This window comes from Gymnoscopelus microlampas, assembly GCF_963454915.1.
Source record: "Gymnoscopelus microlampas genome assembly, chromosome: 3".
NCBI lineage: Eukaryota > Metazoa > Chordata > Actinopteri > Myctophiformes > Myctophidae > Gymnoscopelus > Gymnoscopelus microlampas.
The window spans coordinates 2,580,716-2,602,819 of record NC_139940.1 but is presented as its reverse complement, the minus strand read 5'-3'; the positions used below and the strand labels follow the sequence as shown (position 1 = coordinate 2,602,819).

At 42.1% G+C, this 22,104-nt stretch overlaps 1 protein-coding gene across 3 annotated transcripts in view; it reads left to right on the top strand.

The window, feature by feature from the left end:
• Positions 1-22,015, top strand: part of LOC311041592 (potassium channel subfamily K member 5-like) — a 26,030-nt gene extending 4,015 nt beyond the window's left edge. The window contains exons 2-6 of one of the 3 annotated variants that reach the window (XM_084052043.1): positions 9,462-9,573; positions 11,191-11,357; positions 13,202-13,370; positions 13,579-13,939; positions 16,509-22,015. In XM_084052043.1, the coding sequence (XP_083908169.1) occupies positions 9,462-9,573; positions 11,191-11,357; positions 13,202-13,370; positions 13,579-13,939; positions 16,509-17,076 (1,377 nt within the window). In that variant the 3' untranslated portion in view covers positions 17,077-22,015. Of the gene's footprint in view, positions 1-9,461; positions 9,574-11,190; positions 11,358-13,201; positions 13,371-13,530; positions 13,940-16,508 lie in introns of all 3 variants that reach the window. The other 2 variants (XM_084052042.1, XM_084052041.1) reach the window with 2 other exon arrangements.
• The last annotated feature ends 89 nt before the right edge of the window (positions 22,016-22,104 follow it).

Genomic DNA, 22,104 nt, shown 5'->3' with positions numbered 1-22,104 from the left:
CTGGGGGTCCCTGGACCCCTCTTTGATAACTTGAGCAATTCATGCTCGTGCCTATTGGTGGTCCAAGTCCACATACCAAATGTGGACTTGGTGGCGTGCTGCAAACTGGAGTTATAGCTGTTTAAAATCCCGTGCTCATCCCGTGCTCATACGGGCGCTGGGGGTCCCTGGACCCCTCTTTGATAACGTCATCAATTCATGCTCGTCCCTATTGGTGGTCTAAGTCCACATACCAAATTTGGACTTGGTGGCATGCTGCAAACTGAAGTTATAGCTGTTTGCTTCTTTGCCGTGCTCATCCCGCGCTCATACGGACTGACACGGAGACAAAGTCAAGCTTAGAGCGGTTGGCACCGCTAATAAAAAAAAAAAAAGGAGGTCTGCGGTTACTTTAGTAGTTACTTACACCAAAAAGTAATGCGTTACTGTGAAAAGTAACTTTTAAGTTCACGTTTTGGCCTATAACTCTTGAACTATATAGGCCAAAACATGAATCTGCCTGTTACAGCGCCACCATGAGGCCAGCAGGAGGCTGCGTTAATGACTATTTACCAATGGACCGAATGCCCCCGCCCTCCCCCAGGTAAAAATCACTAAATAACGATAGAAAGCAATACATGATTTTTAGCGGTGCCAACCGCTCTAAGCTTGACTTTGTCCGTTTGCGCGTCCGTCCGTATGTTATGAGCACGGGATGAGCACGGCAAAGAAGCAAACAGCTATAACTTCAGTTTGCAGCATGCCACCAAGTCCAAATTTGGTATGTGGACTTAGACCACCAATAGGGACGAGCATGAATTGATGACGTTATCAAAGAGGGGTCCAGGGACCCCCGGCGCCCGTATGAGCACGGGATGAGCACGGGATTTTAAACAGCTATAACTCCAGTTTGCAGCATGCCACCAAGTCCACATTTGGTATGTGGACTTAGACCACCAATAGGGACCAGCATGAATTGATGAAGTTATCAAAGAGGGGTCCAGGGACCCCCAGCGCCCGTATGAGCACGGGATGAGCACGGGATTTTAAACAGCTATAACTCCAGTGTGCAGCATGCCACCAAGTCCACATTTGGTATGTGGACTTAGACCACCAATAGGGACCAGCATGAATTGCTGAAGCCCCGCCCCCTCTGTCTTCCCATTGGCTGGCCTTCAAACAGCCATAACTCAAGTTCGCAGCATGCTATGGAGTACAAATTTTGTACATGGACTAAAGCCAGCAATAGGGACTAACTGTCATTACTTAAACCCCGCCCCCTCTGTCTGCCCATTGGCTGGGCTTTAAACAGCCATCATTCCAGTTTGCAGCATGCTACCAAGTACAAATTTGGTAAGTGGACTCAGACCACCAATAGGGACGAACTGAAATGAGTTAAGGCCCGCCCCAAAGGCACCGCTTCCTTCACACAGGGTGTGATTTTTTTTTAACACTCATATTTTAATTATTATCATTACAAACTAATAAAATAACCCTTGTTGTGAAAAAAACAAAGTAGTCCTTTAAAGTATCAAAAGTACAGGCCTACTACAATTTCTGCAATTATCAGATTAACAAGCTCACAGTTATTTTCAAATAGCCTATGTATAAAATGAAAATTAGATACATGTTTCATAATATCATAATTTCTATCTGAAAAGTAACTAGTAAGAAAGCTTTCAAGTAGTTGTAGTGGAGTAGTATTATTGGAAGTGGGAAATACTCAAGTAAAGTACAACAACCTGAAAATTGTACTTGTACAGTAAATGTATTTAGTTACTTTCCAATTCCACCACTGTATTTTAGCATACTTCAGTGGTGGAAAATGTACACACATGTTTTACTTGAGTAAAAGTATCAGTACTACATGGTAGAAGTACTCTGTTACTAGTAAAAGTCTGGTATTATAAATTCATGAAAAGTACAAAAGTATTGGTATCAAAATGTACTTTAAGTACCAAAAGTAAAAGTACAAAAATGTTTGAAAGTAGTTGTGAGCTTAGATCGGCTATGTTCAAATAGCCTACATATAAGATAGGGCTTTGAAATGTGTAAAATAGGACCATTAGTGGCTAATGTATTTTATATAATGTCATAATTCATATCTGAAAAGTAAGTGGTAGAAAGTTATTTATTTTAGTTTGTTTTGTTTTATTTCGTTTGCATTTATCATTGTTATTATGGCTTATTATCAGATGTGGACAGTAACTGATGAATTTGTAAATTTACTTGAGTAGCCTACTGTGTGTGTGTGTGTGTGTGTGTGTGTGTGTGTGTGTGTGTGTGTGTGTGTGTGTGTGTGTGTGTGTGTGTGTGTGTGTGTGTGTGTGTGTGTGTGTGTGTGTGTGTGTGTGTGTGTGTGTGTGTGTGTGTGTGATTTGTGTGTAATGTGTGTGTGTGTGTAATTTGTAGATAGGGACAACACTAGTTGTCGATGCAAACATAACACTGCAGGTCCCTTTTAGTTAGCGCATAGCAGTGACATATGGTGCCTTTTTGCCTTGAATATTCATGAAAGGCAGAGTGACATGGTTTGTTTTTCGCCTTGAAAACAATGAAAGGCATCCAATGTTGCTATAGTCAGTATGCCTAAATTGTATGTCTTTCATCCACGTTTCCCCATTCAGACAGTATGGCATGAATACAGTCTCAAAGGGGAAACGTTTTTATTGTATTAGGACTCATATATATTATATATACATGTTTTTAGTGTTTTAGTGGTTATTTTGTGCTGCACCACTATAGGCTATAAATATATCCATTTAGTTTACTCGTTTTGAATCAAACCTGCACTAATTTGACTTGTGATAAAAAAAAAAGCCATATAAAAAAATACAGCAATTCATTGGTGTGAAAAATAAGTAATGTACTTTTACGTGTACTTAAGTATTTTTAAAAGTATTTACTCTTGATTACTTAAGTATATTTAAAAGCAAGTACTTTTTTACTCTTACTTGAGTAACATTTTGACTGAGCTACTTTTACTTGTAGTGGAGTAAATTTAAGCAGGAAGTATCTGTACTCTTACTCAAGTACTGGGAAAGACTCTACTATGTCCACCTCTGCTTATTATGCAGGGGCGTCGAATGAAATAACGGCTCTATTGTTAAGTAGTTAATGTGTGAATTACTTTGAAACTAATGGCCAGTGGTCAGTATCACCTCAAGACAATAGTGCGTAAGTATCAACACCAGTCCACAACATATAAATACTAGATCTGTAAGTAAAAGTATTATTGTCATTATTACAATTGTTGTATGACTATTACCTGCTTATGTAGGGCTTCTAGCGCCACCCAGTGGGTGTTCGTATTGAGCGCAGGACTGTGTGATTTATGCGAACGGTCTTCTTACCCCCTGTTTTTCAGTAGCGGGGGGCGGGGGCGCCCCTAGACCCTACCCAACTTTAAAGGAAACATGCCGTCTAAATATACAATAAATATCCATTTGCCTAATTCACCACTACTTTTGCGTATTGCGTTTGAAACTTAGAATTTCTCTAAACATTACACTTTCAGACAGCCTAAGTATAAACTGTTATATCATAAAATATTATAAAAAAAGAGACATTGTATCATGAGTGAAACAGCTGTCAGTCAATATAAGTAAATCATTATATGATGATAGCCTTAGGAGTAACTTTTTTATATTTTTGGGACATTATACAGTCAATATAAGTAAATCATTATATGATGATAGCCTTAGGAGTAACTTTTCAAACGCAAAAGTAGTGGTGAATTAGGCAAATGGATATTTATTGTATATTTTACGGCATGTTTCCTTTAAAGTTTAATACACGCAACTGTTTTCGCCAGATTTAATTTCTGCTGTTTCGTGTTGTGCAAACAAAGGTGTTGTGCAAAATAACAAAATGTCCCAAAAATATAAAAATGTTAGTCCTAGGCTATCATCATATAATGATTTACTTATATTGACTGTATCGACAGCTGTTTCACTCATCTAATATAACAGTTTATACTATACCCCGCTCCCCGACCCCCGCTACTGAAAAACAGGGGGTAAGAAGACCGTTCGCGTGATTTATGGTTAATGCGACGTCACTTCCGGTTTGCGAGTTTTATTTTATTTACTTTCTGTATTTAGGCGGATTAGCGTGTGCATCTGTATGAGGAACGTGTTGCCTAAGTGACTGAGTGATTTATATGTTTACTGTGTAATTTTCAGAGGGATAAGTTTGTAGTTTGACAATATATACAGCAGTAACGATGTGGACTGCGCATGCGTCTGTGTGACGACTTCCGGTTTAGTTCCGGTGTAGTTGTAACTGCGACATTCATTTGGCCATGAATATGTTTTTGTCAGTTCCTTATTGTCAGTCCGTTTAACACAATGTTACAATATACGTTTACACGATATAGTCATGTATAGGTCTTGGATTGACTAGTGTCATTTGGTGAGTCTGTGATCGATTGCTGTGGTCCTCAAGCCAGAACACTTTACGTCACATTTGATCTTGCGCGTGCGTACATAGTTGTTTTCGTCAACGACAGACAACGCAACAGTTAGCGTAGATGCTTGGTATGATGAATATGCATGAATAATGGTTATTACTCAATGGGATAAACTCTTTCATTGTATTCGTATATGTTGCTTATATATCTATGTATGTTGTCGTATGATTGACGTTATTTTCCTTTCGAGTGTTTCTGTGTATTATGCAGTTCATCTACATCTAATGTGGACACCCAAAGCTAAGCTAATGTGTGTACTGGTATTTCAAGGCCTGGCAGAGAATAACGCTTCGTTTGTCGTAGTTTAGATTTGCGTTGTGAGCTGCACGTCTGCTATTTGCAAACATTTTTGTACTTTGGGTACTGTAAGCACATTTTAATACTAATAGTTTTACTGAAGCACATTAATTCCGGATCCTTCCTCATAATACACTACTTCTACATCGCAGTATTGATACTTTTACTTAAGTAAAACATTCGATCACTTCTTTCCACCATGCCATTTCATTTATATTTGAATCACGTCAGTTTGCAATGCAATTCATAGCTAAAGATGTATAAACCTGTGTGATATAGTGATGTTATAGAGTACTTCTAACTATAGAGTACTGCTAACTGGGAAAGCAGTCAGCCCACACCATGCCATTTAATTTCTATTTGAATCACCTCAGTTTGCAATGCAATTCATAGCTAAAGGTGTATAAACCTGTGTGACGTTTTATAGAGTACTGCTAACTATTGTACTGCTAACTGGGAAAGCAGCCAGTCCAGCAGGGGCCATTCACACACTCTCTATGTTGTCTTGACAATGACGTTGACTCTAGTACCCCAGATGCGACGACCTGAACGTTGTGGTTGTCCTATGCTTATGCTATGCTAAACAAGTTAAACAACACATATACAGTAACGTAAAAAGGAATACATAGGACAAGAAATTAATGTATATACTATTGCTATAAAACAACAAATGTAGCCTACATGTTTAAGCATACAGATGCATTAACTATGTCCATGTGTATGATGCGACAGATTGAATAGCATATTATTGACTTCATTGATGCCTTATTGTTGTTGTAATGTGTGAACAAGATGGCGCTCAAATATTGTACATTTACATTGAAGAATGTCAGCTTGTATGTAATTGTAATTGTGCTGAGACAGAGTGATTCACTCACACGAAGGTTATTTACCATGCTCGAGCTGTATACAGCCTTCAACTCCAGTCTGCAAATCGGCCCAGTGATCTACAGGAACCACATTTTTTTTATTTAACCTTTATTTCACCAGAGAAATCACATTGAGACTAGTGTCTCTTTTACAAGTGTGCCCTGGCCAAGAGAAGAGGCAAATAAAATGTTACACAGCTCTGCCAGTAACGACAATACAGGACATAACAAAACAAAGACAAACATGACATCCGTAATACCAAAGACCTACTACCAATAGCACCAATACAGACTATATAAAATACTAATAACAACAATACATCATAAAACTAATAAACTAATATAAGACTAAGATCACAGCAATTGCTACTTGTCAAAGCAGGAGCAATGGTTGGAGAATGTGCCCATGGCAATCCTCTTAAAAGACACTAGAGGGATCAATGAAGCCAATTTTAATCTGGTCTGTAGATCGTTCCATGACCAAGGCCCAAAAAACGCAAGGTTTTTTTTCCCTGCCTCAGATTTAGTAGTGGGTACGACATAGCGCATCCAGGCATTCGATCTGAGGTTAAGCGAATTTTGGACAAGATTAAATTTTGAACAAATGTACGAGGGGGAATTTCCAAGAATGGCTTTATATATAAAAGTGTACCAATGTAGCAACCTGCGAGATGCTAAGGAGGACCACCCTACTAGGGAATACAGAATACAATGATGTGTCCTATAGGTGGAGCTGGTAATGAACCTCAACGCAGCATGATAAAGGGGATCAAGTCTACCCAATATTGAGGGACAGGCGAATCGATACACAATGTCGCCATAGTCGAGTTGCGACATAAATAGGCCAGTGACCAGCCTTTTCCTTGAAGCAAAAGAAAAACAGGACTTCATTCTATAAAAGAAGCTTACTGTGAATTTTAACTTCTTAATCAACGCTTCAATGTGATGATTGAAGTTTAACTTGTTATCCAACCAAATTCCCAGATATTTGTAAAGCACCACCCATTCGATGGTTACTCCTTCCAAGGTGGTGATATTTGGGGGGATAATGTCAGCTCTATTTGGAGTAAATAGCATGGCCTTGGTTTTTTGGCCGTTTAATAGCAATTTGCTATTTACCAATTCATGCTGCAATGAGACAAAATCTGAGGCCAAGTTTGAAACTGCTACATCAAAAGAAGGAGCACAAGAGTACAGAATTGTGTCATCGGCATACATATGATACTTACAATGCTTAGATTGACTACAAATATGATTGACATACAAGAGAAAAAGCAATGGACCAAGAATGGAACCTTGGGGGACTCCTTTCTCAAGGGTGATGGAATCAGAAATGGTATCACCAAATTTGACACACTGTGTGCGGCCAACTAAATAGTTTTTGAACCAACCAAGCACATTTTGGCAAAAACCAGCTTTAGAAAGGACCTTGAGCAGTACGTGAGGATCCACGGTATCGAAGGCCTTACTCAAATCAATGAATAAGGCCGCACATGGCCCACTACCCACTACCCACAACCTGCGCCCCCAGACCTTCACTTCAGTTCAACATTGGGCATAAATTTAGCAATATTGACCATGATTTCATAAGAGTGCGGGGCTCACACTGAAATGTACAAATTAGCTCAGCTCTTATAGCATGGATACACGCTATACAGCAGTTGCGTGGGGCTACTGCGTCGTTGGTTTGAGTCATTAGATGACATTGTTATGTTTGTCATATGTTTTGCTCCATGTAAATTTGATTCGTATTATGAGTCTGTTTTCATTGCCCACATTCCATATCCTAAAGGCAATTTACAAGCTCTGATCTATCGCGTTTAGGAGTTCTCCTAACGCTGCCATGACCAATGACTAAATTAGTACAACTAGCTAACAAACAAGTATCTGTTTTATTTAGATTAATTATGTGTGGCAATGTTTAAAATAAATGACGCACTATTTGAAAAGTAATGTGTACATGTGTCTGAAAAAGGTGCGTCTGCAATGAATTACATCAACAATGTTAAAAGGCAACTGCAAAAACAAACTTCCAAATGTATAATCATTTGAAAATAGCAGATCTACAAGCTCACAATGCTTGTAGATCGGCTATTTTCAAATGGCCGAAATGTATGGGCTGAAGTGGTTACTGTATGTTTTGTAATGAAAATCTACAAAGTAACCACTGTAAGTCAACGTCACATGAAGATGTGTGTTTTTAAAAACAAGGTACATTTACAGGTTACTATGTGTATAAAAAAAGGAAACTCATCAGGCTCAAAGAGGAGTAAAATGATCGCTGCCCAATGCCCATCCATATTGTAATGTGATCATTAACATGTGAGGCAACTGGTGACCTGAGCCATCATCAGGATTCGGTTATATTTGCATTGAATGAAAGCACACTGCATAATGATAGAATGGCCTATGCATTTTAGCCATGTGAAACAATGCGGTTCTATTTGCATGTAATCATTTTATGTTGAAAGACTATGTATTTTATTTGAAAACATGTACAGGTTAATATGTACATAAAAAGGGAACAGATAATGTATCTACAGAGCATCACCTCATGTCTGCTTTTACTACGCAAAAGGGTACTATGAAAACATTTTTCAGAACCACGCTGCTGCCCAAAGCAGGAAGCACAATACAACAATACAACCAGAATCTTCAATAGATCAATTTCTATGTACTAAGATCACTGTGCAGGAATATACACAATGCTTAGTCTTTAGGGTGGTTGTGTTCCGTTTGATATCCTTCTCTTATCACACCAACTCACGAATCTTGCTGCTGTGTTTGCACATTGTTGTACTTCGCCCAGCAGATATGGGAGTTTTTTGACATTGGTCATGTTTTCAAAATCTCCGTATGTGGTTGTAACCAAAAATGAAATCGGGGCTTCATTGTTGCGTAAATAGATTCAACTCGACACTTATTAATGTTTTGGTGCATTCTATAATTTAATACAACATTCTGATGCCTCCATAGTCTGTCTACCTCTCTGCAGAGTGTGACGGCATGAGAAGCTCAGTGTGTAGAGGGGTGGGCGGGCCTTTAGGCTGCGTGGACACTTCACGGACCTGCTGCTTTTATGAACAAAATGTGCGCACAAGATCAGCTAAAACTATGCTAAATACTATGCGAAATAAAGGTCCGACTTTATGTTTGATAATTTTTTGGGGTTTATCGTAAGTACCTTATATTTATTGGACACTTAAATGTTTTAGGTACATTCTGTAATGGATGGGAAGTTATAAGGTGACATTTCAATGCTGTTAAATGGACACAGGATCAAGCCAGGGAGCAATGGCCGCGGTGCAGGAATGCCAAGAATGTTCAGATCTGAGAGGGGGCATGTTCAGACCTGAGAGGGGGCGTGAGAGGGGGCGTCTCCCTGCATGAAGCCAAGTTGCAGCAACCAATCGGTGGCAACGAAGCAATGACGACGCGTTCCAGACCCTTTTTTACCAAGACCGCCCCCTTTTTCACACAAACAGAGAGTCCCTGACCAAATCACGCCCCGTTACGCCCCTTTTTCGCCTAAGCCACCTCCTCTCTTTATAAGCCTGCAGAGGTTAACTCCCCACATTGCTCAGATGCCTCAACTCCGTCCATTAGGACGGCCACGCAGGCTCGCCGTCCAAAAACACAGTTCCTATGGCTACACACAAGGATTTGGACTAACCCCTGTAGTAACTCTGAGGACCCACTAGGGGTCCCGAGAACCACTAGAGTCCCCAGACCCCTGCTTGTCAAAGCGTGCTGGGTGGAGGAGGTGGGTTCTGGGGGGGGGTCATTATAGCGCTCAGTGTTTTTTCCAGTGCAGACGTGTGACACAGGTGTTGCGCCCCCTGCAGGTGGTGTCAGACGCTGCGGGTCAAGGAGTGACCATCACCGGTGACAGAGCCATCAGCAGCTGGGACTGGGGCAACTCTGTCATCTTTGCTGCTACTATAGTCACCACTATAGGTCTGTACCGCACACACACACACACACACACACGCACGCACGCACGCACGCACGCACGCACGCACGCACGCACGCACGCACGCACGCACGCGCACGCGCACACGCACGCACGCACGCACGCACGCACGCACGCACGCACGCACACACGCACACGCACACGCACACGCACACACACACACACACACACACACGCACACGCACACACACACACACCAGAGTGTTACGTATGAGCGTTATTGTGAATCAGAACCAGTTCTGCTGGTTCCAGAGAATAATAAACTGAACTAAAAACATTACAGAGGGAAGAAGGAACTCACAGTTATAAGTGTTATAGTTCATAACAGCTCTGTAATGAAGGACTGTGTATGTGAGTTATGTTATCATAACCTATAGGTTATGATAACATAACTCATTGTATAATACAGGTCATGGTTATATGGCTCCTAAGACTTCAGGTGGTCGTATCTTCTATATGGTAACATATTGTATTGTATTGTAATAACATATTATATTGTATCATACAGGTTATGGTTACATATAGTGTTGTATTGTAATAACATTGTAATAAACACACTATTTAAGTATGCAGATGATATGGCCTTAGTTGCCCTGTTACTTAAATCAGACCCCCGTGGTGTAGATGCCTACCTGGCTCACACGGTAGCACTTGAAGGGTGGTGTAATACCAGCCAGCTAGAAATTAATGTAGGCAAGACAAAGGAGTTATTCATGCTTAAACCAGATATTACTATACTGCCAGTCTCGCTGGATGGCCAACTCATAGAATCTGTGGAGGACTTTAAATATCTAGGAACAGTTCTAGACTCCCGGATGAGCTTCTCTGGTAACACAGAGCACATCTATAAGAAATGTTCCCAGCGACTTTATCTACTCAGAAAGCTAAATAGCTTCAGAGTTAGTCAGCGGGTCCTAGAACTTGAGTACAAGACCATGATTGAGAGTGTTTTGACATTTCACCTTTCTGCCTGGTTTGGTCACCTAAACTGTAAATTACTGAACAAACTGTCTAGGATTGTGTCAATGGCTAGCAAAATCATTGGCAAGCCCCAAAAGGCCTTGAGCCTATTGTACAGGGAGAGAGTGAGGAGGAAAGCTCTGAGCATCACAGCCGATGGCTCCCATCCTCTTTCTAGAGAGTTTGAGCTTCTGAACTCTGGCAGGCGCTACAGAGTTCCCCTAGCGACCAAAAATATTTATAAGAAGTCTTTTGTCCCCAGAGCAGTCAGCATTCTTAACTCGACAGAATGACCTGCTGCATGGTGGTGATGATGATGATGATGATGATGATGATGATGATAATGATGAAATGAGGGCGATGATGATCATGAAACAGGTTCCTAATGTGGGTCTACTCTCCTTTTCTTTCTTTTATTAGCGATGGTGTTTTGTGTATTTCTATGATGTGATCCTCACTGCTGTGCTGTACCTCTAATGTTGTTTGTCTATGTCTGTATAGTGTCTGGTGAGCCAAAGACAAATTTCCACTTGTGGACAATAAAGATCTATTATTATTATTATTATTATTAAAACATAGTATAATCATATTACAGGTTATGGTAACATATAGTAATAACATATAGTATAATCATATTACAGGTTATGGTAACGTAGCTCCTAAGACCTCAGGCGGCCGTATCTTCTGCATCCTGTATGGACTGTGTGGGATCCCTCTGTGTCTGGTCTGGATCTCTGAGCTGGGATCTTTCTTCGGGGACAGAGCCAAACGTCTGTCCCAGGTCCTGATCCGCAAAGGACTCTCTGTGGTGAGAACACACACACACGCACACGCACACGCACACGCACACACACACACACACACACACACACGCACGCACGCACGCACGCATACACGCACGCACGCACACAAACACACACGCACGCACGCACGCACGCACGCACGCACGCACGCACGCACACACACACGCACGCACACACGCACATAACATCTTTATTTGCGTTCACATGTAACAAGACATTCTTGAACACAAACAGTGGTAGATGCACAAACTCAACAAGTGTTTCAGGATACAGATCATGGATACAGGAAGCATCGTCTCCTCCATGATGTAGCAACTGACTGACAACTATCACAGACACTGAACACAATTTATCCAATGTCTTCATCAGCTCTGGTCTTATTGGTTATTCCTGCATTCTGCAGGCCTCTCACAACTGATTTATGGACATTACAGAGGCTTCTAAATATGAACACAATCATACATTTGTAACCAAGCCGTATAATAGCATCCTTAAGATGTTGGTGCTTTAGCATCTTAGTAAGGAATGCCTCTTCCAGACTGTGGTCGAAAGTACAACCTACTTCTCTACTGTCCTCATCAACAACATCTGGTGTATTAGCTCAGCCTGATCTCACAGAATTTAGTATACATTGCACAGAGCCAGTGCACGTCATTCCGTGCATAGTCGCCTAGAAATCGGCACATAACTCAAGCGGATTTGAGTAGACTCAAGGGAACGTCGCAACGTTCGGGACGGCAACTCGCTCACTTTAGCTTGTTCGGTGGTCCCTCAACGTGGCTCCAGTTCCCTTGAGACTGCACGCCTCCGAAATGGTTTAGTCAATGGGGGAGATGCAAGGCGGCTATGCATGGATTTTCCGGTTTTCCAGTTGTCATATGCACGGAATGACACCGTGCAATGTATACTAAGTTGTGTGAGATCGGGTTAGGATAAGGATAATTCCTTTTAACAGGTCGTTCATGAAAGTCCTTGCGGTCTTGTTTCCAATGAGAATCTGTGAGCAATTAGGGGTTAAGAGTCTTGCTCAGGGACAAATCTCGAACCTGGGGCAACCAGGGCCTCTGGCTCCCTAGGCGGGCTCACTAACCATTCAGCTATGGCCGCCCCTAAACGCAGGGCAGCGCCCGTGGTTCGATCCCCCGCATGGTGACAGGAGATGGTTCAATATTTTTTGAAGTAACCACTGAGCTAAGCCTGCGCTTGATTAGCTATAACATCTGAAAAGGCATCATTTTCATTATTGCACATGAACATGTCAGTTGAAACACAAGAGTGTTTATACATTTTGGCAGGTGATGAAACATATGAACTTATGTCCTTAACTAGTAGACCAACAATTCTGTCATGCCTAGCAATGTACATTCCCTTATATACATGGCAGCCGTTCAGAATGTGTGACAGAGTTTCAGTAAGTGGAGTGTGGTCATGGTGCAGACAATGAGGAGGAAACCTGTTAGGGAACCATAGATAAAGATCGAGTCTGGTTGGAAGGACCTGTAATCTGGCTTTGACTGTAAATGTGATTACTGTACATCCTCATCAACTGCATAATGTTTGAATATTGTGTGAGAGACAGGTTGGTCTGCATCAGGAAGGCAAGATAGCGTTCCTTGTAGTTTGAAACCAGTCCAGTGTTGTTGCTGTTTTTGTTGTTGTAATGTTACAAGATACCTCTGTGCATTAACTGGTGATGAATGTGTGTGTGTATGTGTGTGTGTGTGTGTGTGTGTGTGTGTGTGTGTGTGTGTGTGTGTGTGTGTGTGTGTGTGTGTGTGTGTGTGTGTGTGTGTGTGTGTGTGTGTGTGTGTGTGTGTGTGTGTGTGTGTGTGTGTGTGTGTGTGTTCAGAAAAAGGTACAGTTCATCTGCACGGCTGTGTTCCTGTGCTGGGGTCTGTTGGTCCACCTGCTCATCCCTCCCTTTGTGTTCATCTCCGTGGAGGGGTGGAGCTACCTGGAGGGTCTTTACTTCTCCTTCATCACCCTCACTACGGTGGGCTTTGGAGACTATGTAGCAGGTATGTATCTATAGATATACACTACATTACATTATACAGTATGTATAGATATGTATAGATACAGTATGTACGTTACATTACACAATAAGTAACAGGCAGGTTACTTATATTATATATATACATGTACAATAATGTATATATATATATGTATGTATCATAGGGGTGAACCCAGAGATGAATTACCCCAGACTGTACCGTATCGGTGTAGAACTCTGGATCTACATGGGTCTGGCCTGGCTGTCTCTGTTCTTCAGTTGGAACGTCCACATGGTGGTCTCCGCCCACAAGAAGGTGATGCGGAAACGCCGCCACCGCCACCAACACCGCTTCCCGCCGCTGCAGCCGGAGACCCGGCCCCTCCTCCTCGACGAGGAGAAGCCCCCCACGGCCCGGCCCACCGTCATCGACATCTTCAACTTCCTGTCCGAGGAGCAGGAGGACTACAGCACGGTCATCAAGGAGATCGGCGAGCGGGCCAGGGCCGGGAAGGCCACCCTGACCTCAGAGGAGGAGGTGGGCCGATCCAAGAGCTGCAGCGACATCCTGGCCTTAGACCACTCCCCCCGCAGGTCAGTTAGACCACTCCCCACGCAGGTCGGACCACTCCCCCCGCAGGTTAGTTAGACCACTCCCCGCACAGGTCAGTTAGACCACTCCCTACACAGGTCAGTTAGACCACTCCCCACGCAGGTCAGTTAGACCACTCCCCACGCAGGTCAGTTAGACCACTCCCCACGCAGGTCAGTTAGACCACTCCCCACGCAGGTCAGTTAGACCACTCCCCACGCAGGTCGGACCACTCCCCCCGCAGGTTAGTTAGACCACTCCCCCCGCAGGTCAGTTAGACCACTCCCCACGCAGGTCAGACCACTCCCCCCGCAGGTCAGTTAGACCACTCCCCGCACAGGTCAGTTAGACCACTCCCCCCGCAGGTTAGTTAGACCACTCCCCCCGCAGGTCAGTTAGACCACTCCCCACGCAGGTCAGTTAGACCACTCCCCACGCAGGTCAGTTAGACCACTCCCCGCACAGGTCAGTTAGACCACTCCCCCCGCAGGTCAGTTAGACCACTCCCCACGCAGGTCAGTTAGACCACTCCCCGCACAGGTCAGTTAGACCACTCCCCACACAGGTCAGTTAGACCATTGGTTCTCAAAGTGGGGTCCGGGGACCCCCAGGGGTACTTGAGGGGATACCAGGTGGTCCCCAGCTAAATGATTTATAGGAACCAAATGGACCCTTATGGGTCTGAAACTCTGAGAGTGTACAAATGGAACCAAATGGACCCTAACGGGTCCATTTGGTTCCATTTGTACACACTCTCAGAGTTAAATTGACATTGATTTTACAATATGAATTGGGGTCCCAGAGATGGAAATGCCATTAAATGGGGGTCCGTAGCCCTAATGCATGTCAAACTGGCGGTCCTTGAAATTAAAATGGTTGAGAATCACTGCTAGAGAGCCGTAAAAACCTTCTCTTATGGGGGTCCCTGGCTTATCTTTTCAAATGGGGGTCCGCGGGCTGATAAGTGTCAATTTGGGGGTCCTTGACATGAAAAAGTTTGAGAACCACTGAGTTAGACCACTCCCCACACAGGTCAGTTTTTTCACTGACTAGATACAAAGTAGGCTAAATAAAAACTAAGCTATGATGACTAAAACTATGGACTCAATATTTTGACGATTACGTCAACAAATAAGAACTAGACTAAAATGTCAAGGAGGGACTAGTGGAGAAGAGATCCAGTAGAACTAAGACTAGTGGAGAAGAGATCCAGTAGAACTAAGACTAGTGGAGAAGAGATCCAGTAGAACTAAGACTAGTGGAGAAGAGATCCAGTAGAACTAAGACTAGTGGAGAAGAGATCCAGTAGAACTAAGACCAGTGGAGAAGAGTTCCAGTAGATCTAAGACTAGTGGAGAAGAGATCCAGTAGAACTAAGACCAGTGGAGAAGAGATCCAGTAGAACTAAGACTAGTGGAGAAGAGATCCAGTAGAACTAAGACTAGTGGAGAAGAGATCCAGTAGAACTAAGACCAGTGGAGAAGAGTTCCAGTAGAACTAAGACTAGTGGAGAAGAGTTCCAGTATAACTAAGACTAGTGGAGAAGAGATCCAGTAGAACTAAGACTAGTGGAGAAGAGATCCAGTAGAACTAAGACCAGTGGAGAAGAGTTCCAGTAGATCTAAGACTAGTGGAGAAGAGATCCAGTAGAACTAAGACCAGTGGAGAAGAGATCCAGTAGAACTAAGACTAGTGGAGAAGAGACCCAGTAGAACTAAGACTAGTGGAGAAGAGATCCAGTAGAACTAAGACTAGTGGAGAAGAGATCCAGTAGAACTAAGACTAGCGGAGAAGAGATCCAGTAGAACTAAGACTAGTGGAGAAGAGTTCCAGTAGATCTAAGACCAGTGGAGAAGAGATCCAGTAGAACTAAGACTAGTGGAGAAGAGTTCCAGTAGATCTAAGACTAGTGGAGAAGAGATCCAGTAGAACTAAGACCAGTGGAGAAGAGTTCCAGTAGATCTAAGACTAGTGGAGAAGAGATCCAGTAGAACTAAGACCAGTGGAGAAGAGATCCAGTAGAACTAAGACTAGCGGAGAAGAAATCCAGTAGAACTAAGACTAGCGGAGAAGAGATCCAGTAGAACTAAGACTAGTGGAGAAGAGATCCAGTAGAACTAAGACTAGTGGAGAAGAGATCCAGCAGAACTAAAACTAGTGGAGAAGAGATCCAGTAGAACTAAGACTAGCGGAGAAGAGATCCAGTAGAACTAATACTAGTCATTTTATGCTTGGTTGTGGGAGGGTGTTTCGCGTTCCAAAAATAGCCGATCTACACGCTCACAATACGTCGCAGCGTGACACATTGTGAGCTTGTAGATCGGCTATTTTCAGAACGCAGCTAGCGATAAATCAGGCATTACGACGCCGTCCGTCACGGCACCGCCAAAATAACATTTTGATCTAAATCAACTGTAGATTTAGTCGACTACAATCTTGTGATATTTTGTCAACCGAAACTAGAGTAAAACTAAAGCATGACCAGAATATGACTAAAGTGGAATTTTATTCAAAAGACTACTGACTAAAACTACATGAACATTTGCTATTTTGTCCAAATCAACTGTGCAGCAGGAGACGGAGAAGGCTCAGCGTCAGCCAGGTCTTCATCCGCCCAGAGGAGGGTCTCCTCCAGGACAGTGATGGAGATGAAGGTCTGGTCATGGAGGTTACGCAGAACGGCGGTGCGTTTGAAGACGTCAGCTGTGGACCTCCTGGGTCACATGACCAAGAGCATGGTCAACCTCCTGGATCACATGACCAAGACCAGGAGCATGGTCAACCTCCTGGAGGTCAAACAATGAGGTTTAATGTCCAAACTGTCCAGTCTCCTGAAGATGAAAAATCTAGGTTTAATGTCCAGAATGGCCAGTCTCCTGAAGATGAAACATCTAGGTTTAATGTCCAAAGTGTCCAGTCTCCTGAAGATGAACCATCTAGGTTTAATGTCCCAAACCTTCAGTCTCCTGAAGATGAAACATCTAGGTTTAATGTCCAAAATGTCCAGTCTCCTGAAGATGAACCATCTAGGTTTAATGTCCAAAACCTTCAGTCTCCTGAAGGCGGGGAGGCCTCCAGGTTTTCCATCTCCAAGGTGACGGAGGAGAATCCCATAAAGGAAGAAGATGAGAAAGGTTAAAAAAAGGTTCTTTGTTGAAAAAATACAATTTAGTAAAAGTCTAATTTATGTATACGTTAACAGACAGGAGCTCTGTAAATGTATCCAACTGAAGACGGGTGCTCTTTGTAAAGGGTTAAATCATACAAGTTTACATTAATTTACTTTGTAGAAACATTGTAACGAGTACGCCAGGCAAAAACTAAATAAAAGGCCTTTATTGTACAGTTGCCAACCATCAGGCTCCACCCTGTCAGGTAGAAACATTGTATGTTCAAAACTGTTACTTTTCAGGAAAAAAAAAAAAGCAGCTGTGTTCCAAAGGATCCACTTCCTTCACGTATTATTGTAAAGAAACTGGGCCTCTTCCTTACTTCCTTCGCAGGTGTTACCAATGATACTAATGAAGGCTCTGTTCCATTCTGGTTGTCACAATGATACTAATGAAGGCTCTGTTCCATTCTGGTCAAACAGAGTCAGGGTGTTGACTCACTGGAAACACTCTGCTAGCCTACACTCAATGGGTCTCAAAGCGTGGTCCAGGGACCAGCGGTCTGGGCACCTAGGCTCACAAGTAGCCTGACAGCGCACCGCGGGTTCGAGTCCCGTTCCCGGCGGTCTTTGCTGCATGTCTATCCCCATCTCTCTCTCCCTGTTTCCAGTCCATATCTACAGTAAAACTATGAATAAAGGCCCCAAAAAAAGTGTGGTCCAGGGACCTTCACGGTTCCTTGAGGGGGTTCCAAATAGCCCCTTGCGGGTGTGTAACTCTGAGAGTTATGGGGGTTTAAGAACCACTGTTCTACACTAATTGGAACAGAGCCTTCATTCGTATCATTGGTAACACCTGTGAACTTGGAAGTAAGGAAGAGGCCCACTTTCTTTCCAATATGGCTGCTGTGCACAGAGCCTGTTCTAAATCACAGGAACCATCAGTGTGTTTGTGTAGCATCCCTTACACTGCCAGGAATAAAACACTGGTATATTTGTGTATTTATAAAGCCATTCTAGGTATACTATGAAGTGGTCGCATTTTACTGTACCTGCTGTTGGAACTGATGGAGGCAATGATGATGAGTTTGTTTCATCAAAGACCTCAGTCATGGAGTGAATTACAGACAAAACTTAAAGGTATAGTTCACCCAAAAATTACTCCAAAAAAAGTCACCCCATGGAGACTTGAATTCATGGATATTGTTTTATTTTTGTCGCATAATTTGTGGGCAATAAAAGGCAATAATTTGTGGCGGACCGATAGGCATCGGTTCCGGTAGGAGACACAAAGGAGACTCTTTGTGTCTCCTACCGGAACCACTGCTGGTCATCAAATTATTGTCTTAGGAATGAGACAAAAACAATTTCAAGTCTCCATGGGGTGACTAATCGATAGAAAAAAAGTAACTTTGGGGGTGAACTATCCCTTTAAAGTAGATCATGTGATTTACACTACAATACACTGTCTATGTCCTGCTCATGTTGTTAAATGTTTAGTGTTAATACTATAATGTTATGTTTTTATTTGTATTTTATATCCTTCGGTTACATGTATTTCTGTTATTGTTGTTATTTTTAATAGTGCTTTAGGTGCTGGTCAGCTCTCACTTCTAAAAGAAGGTCTGGAACCTCAGTGTGACTCTACTGTTAATTAAAGATGACCTACTGTACTGTCAGTGGTGGAAAAAGTACTCCAATGTTTTACTTAAGTAAAAGTATCAATACTGCAAAGTAGAAGTACTCTGTTACAAGTAAGTCCTCAGTAGGAGACTCAATGGTGTCTCGTACCGGATCCTATCTCATCAAATTATTGTCTCAGGAATGAGACAAAACCAAAAAAATCTCCATGAATTCAAGGCTTCGTGGGGTTTGTAATTGATAGAAAATAAGTCATTCTTTGGGTGAACTACTCCTTTAAACCTATATACATATTAGCTATTTGAAAAAAGCAGATCTACAAACTCATGACACGTTGCAATTACACACGTTGTGAGCTTGTACATCTGCAATGTTAAAAAAAAAACACACAAATGATTTATTAGGGGGTTCCTGGCAAAAGATGTGTTTAGATTAGGTCTGCGGCCAAATAGGCTACATGAAAGGAGGTTATTTTTGATGAGACACCCTGCTGGCTGATGGTTAATTAAGCTCAATTAAGATCAGGCAGCTATAAGGCAGCTATCTTGAGAAGAGGTCACACACAGTGGGACCTGTCCCTTAGTGCCCCCATGTGGTGAGAGGAGGTAGTACATGCAGCAGATGAATATTGTTCAAAGCTGAACTATGAAATAATAAAAGATTTTTAAAGCAAAACTAGAAATGTTTTGGTGATCAAAGGGTTTGAATGGATGGATAAATCTTTATTGATCATCACGCAGAGTTCAGCAGTAAGGATTAGGAAACACAGGGTAGATACAGAGGAGATATAGATAAGGAAAACAACCAATAGTTACTTTATTGGATTTATATTATTATTTGAAAACCTTATTTTAGACTTGACGTGGCTATTAGAAAATAGCGTTTTTTTTTTGTTTTTTTTTTAAGTTTGTCATGTTTACTACTTATACTTTTGTATTTTGATGCCAATGACTTTGCACTTTTACTCAAGTAAACGTTCACATACTTTTAAGTTTCACTGGTAAGTGATATATTGTGTAATTGCTACTATTATTTACAATGACTTACTATTACTTCCACCACTGGGGTTGACTACAGACCATAATGAACTGGCCTAAACCTTCACATACATTATGTTTAGTAAAACACACTATGGATTATTATATGGATTATTACACAGAGTTCAACCTCCAAAGTGATGTTTTTATTTAATAGTCAGCAGGGACGTGCACAGATAGACTCTAGGTGGCGCTAGAGACCCCGGCCCTTTGCCCTCTTGACCAGAAGTGCCCTTTTGAAAAAAAAGAAAACGTTTTTTTCAACAGGGGGTCCGGGGCCCCTAGGGGGTCCTCAGAGTTACTACAGGGGGTCCGCCAAATCTTTGTGTGATATGATTTTTTAGCCGATCTACAAGCCCAAGATCTACAAGCCGATCTACAAGCCCTGCGAGGCGTTGTTTTTGGCTATTTTTGGCAAAGATGTATAGGTGTAGAGGGAAAAAAGAGCAGACCAAGTAAACAAAACAAGGTATAATTTACTTGAGCACCTGCCCCTCAAAATGTCTGTGCACGCCACTGTCAGTGTGCCTACAGTATCAACATTACGTTTAATTATGACACCATCAAAAAAAACATCAAAATGTAATATTTTCAACATATTCTGATTGTCCATATACTGTACACATAACAAATTATTTCATCTTCTTTTGAAATATTGTGTTTCCCATCAGACCATTGTAATGATCATTAGACTCAGGGTGCCTTAATGACCCATTATCCCTAAACTTATTTGCCATTTTTACTATTTTTTAAAAACATTTTCAAATAGTTCAAATAGCCGATCTACATCGACACATATTGTGAGCTTGTAGATCTGCTATTTTCAAAAGATTGTATACATTTGAAAACTTCTGACACTTGGGACATTCTGCATAATGAGTACTTTCTACTTTTGGTACTTTAAGTACATTTTTAAATTTTATACCAATACTTTTGTACTTTTACTCAAGTAAATATTGAATTCCGGACTTTTACTCGCAACAGAGTATTACTACATTGCAGTATTGATACTTTTACTTAAGTAAAAAACTTGAGTACTTTTTCCACCACAGGGTGTGAGTGACAGCCATCACTGACACAACCATCATTACAACGCTGCAGTTCCACCACTGACCACCTGGGGTAACCCATGTACTGTGTAATGTGTCAAACTCTCCAGTGCAGCTTGAATGTGTCAAGAGCCAGTGGTTCTCAAAGTGAGGCCTGGGGACCCCCTGGGGTCCTTGAGGGGGATATGGATAAGGATAATTCCTTTTAACAGGTCGTTCATGAAAGTCCTTGCGGTCTTGTTTCCAATGAGAACCTGTGAGCAATTAGGGGTTAAGAGTCTTGCTCAGGGACAAATTTCATTTCATCGACACATATGCTGGCCTGGCCTGGAACCGAACCTGGGGCAACCAGGGCCTCTGGTTCCCTAGGCGGGCTCACTAACCACTCAGCTATGGCCGCCCCCATTGACATTGACTCACCATAATGTTACTCTCCTCAAAATGTATTTGGAAGTTAATTGAAAATCTCAGACGAATGAAAATTAGTCTCACCATCATTTTATATGGCTTTTTGACCATAATTGGCGGCCATTTTGGATTGATGCCAATTAAAAACATATTTCCTCAACTAGGATTTCTTAGGACTTAGTATGTTGTTCTGGTGACTTCATAGACATGGTCTGTGAAGAAAAAAATATTCTGTTACATTTACTTTGATTTTGAAGGTAAAAAAAAAAAGAATGAGTTAGTTTGCCTGGACTATAGGAACCAAATGGACCCTTGTGGGTGTGTAACTCTGAGAGTTACACACCTTAAAATTGTTGGTTTGTTTGTTGTATACATCTATTTTACATATTGTATATGTATCAATAAAGGGGGGCACATGCTACCATTTTCTGTGGTCATCTTATCACCGCGGTGGTGATAAGATGATAGAGAGGGCTCTCTCGGTGATCACCTCATTTGGTAGCATGCAGGGGCCTTTACTATTAAAACATTGAGACCGGGAACGCATCTGTGTCATTTTCAGATTTCTTTGCCTATTCAAAAATAGCATATCTTCAAGCTCGTAGCGCTGCACTCGGTGGCACGCTATGAGCTTGTAGATCCAGGCGCGCGGGAAGTACTTAATAGCCAGGAGGGCTGAGCGTCGGGGGAATCCGCTTGACGCATGCACGCGCGCTTTCGGTTTCGGGTCGAAAAATGTGCGGGTTTGGGTGGGTTTTGGCACTTTTTTTCCTTTACTTTATTTCGGTTTTAGGGTTAGGGTTAAGTTAGGGTTACGTTATTTAATTCTCGTTCTCATAAATAAAATAAAAAAATAAAAATCCCTTCCCATCACCAGGGGGGCTGCAGCCCCCGTAGTGCCCCCCTTCCCGCGCCACTGTGTA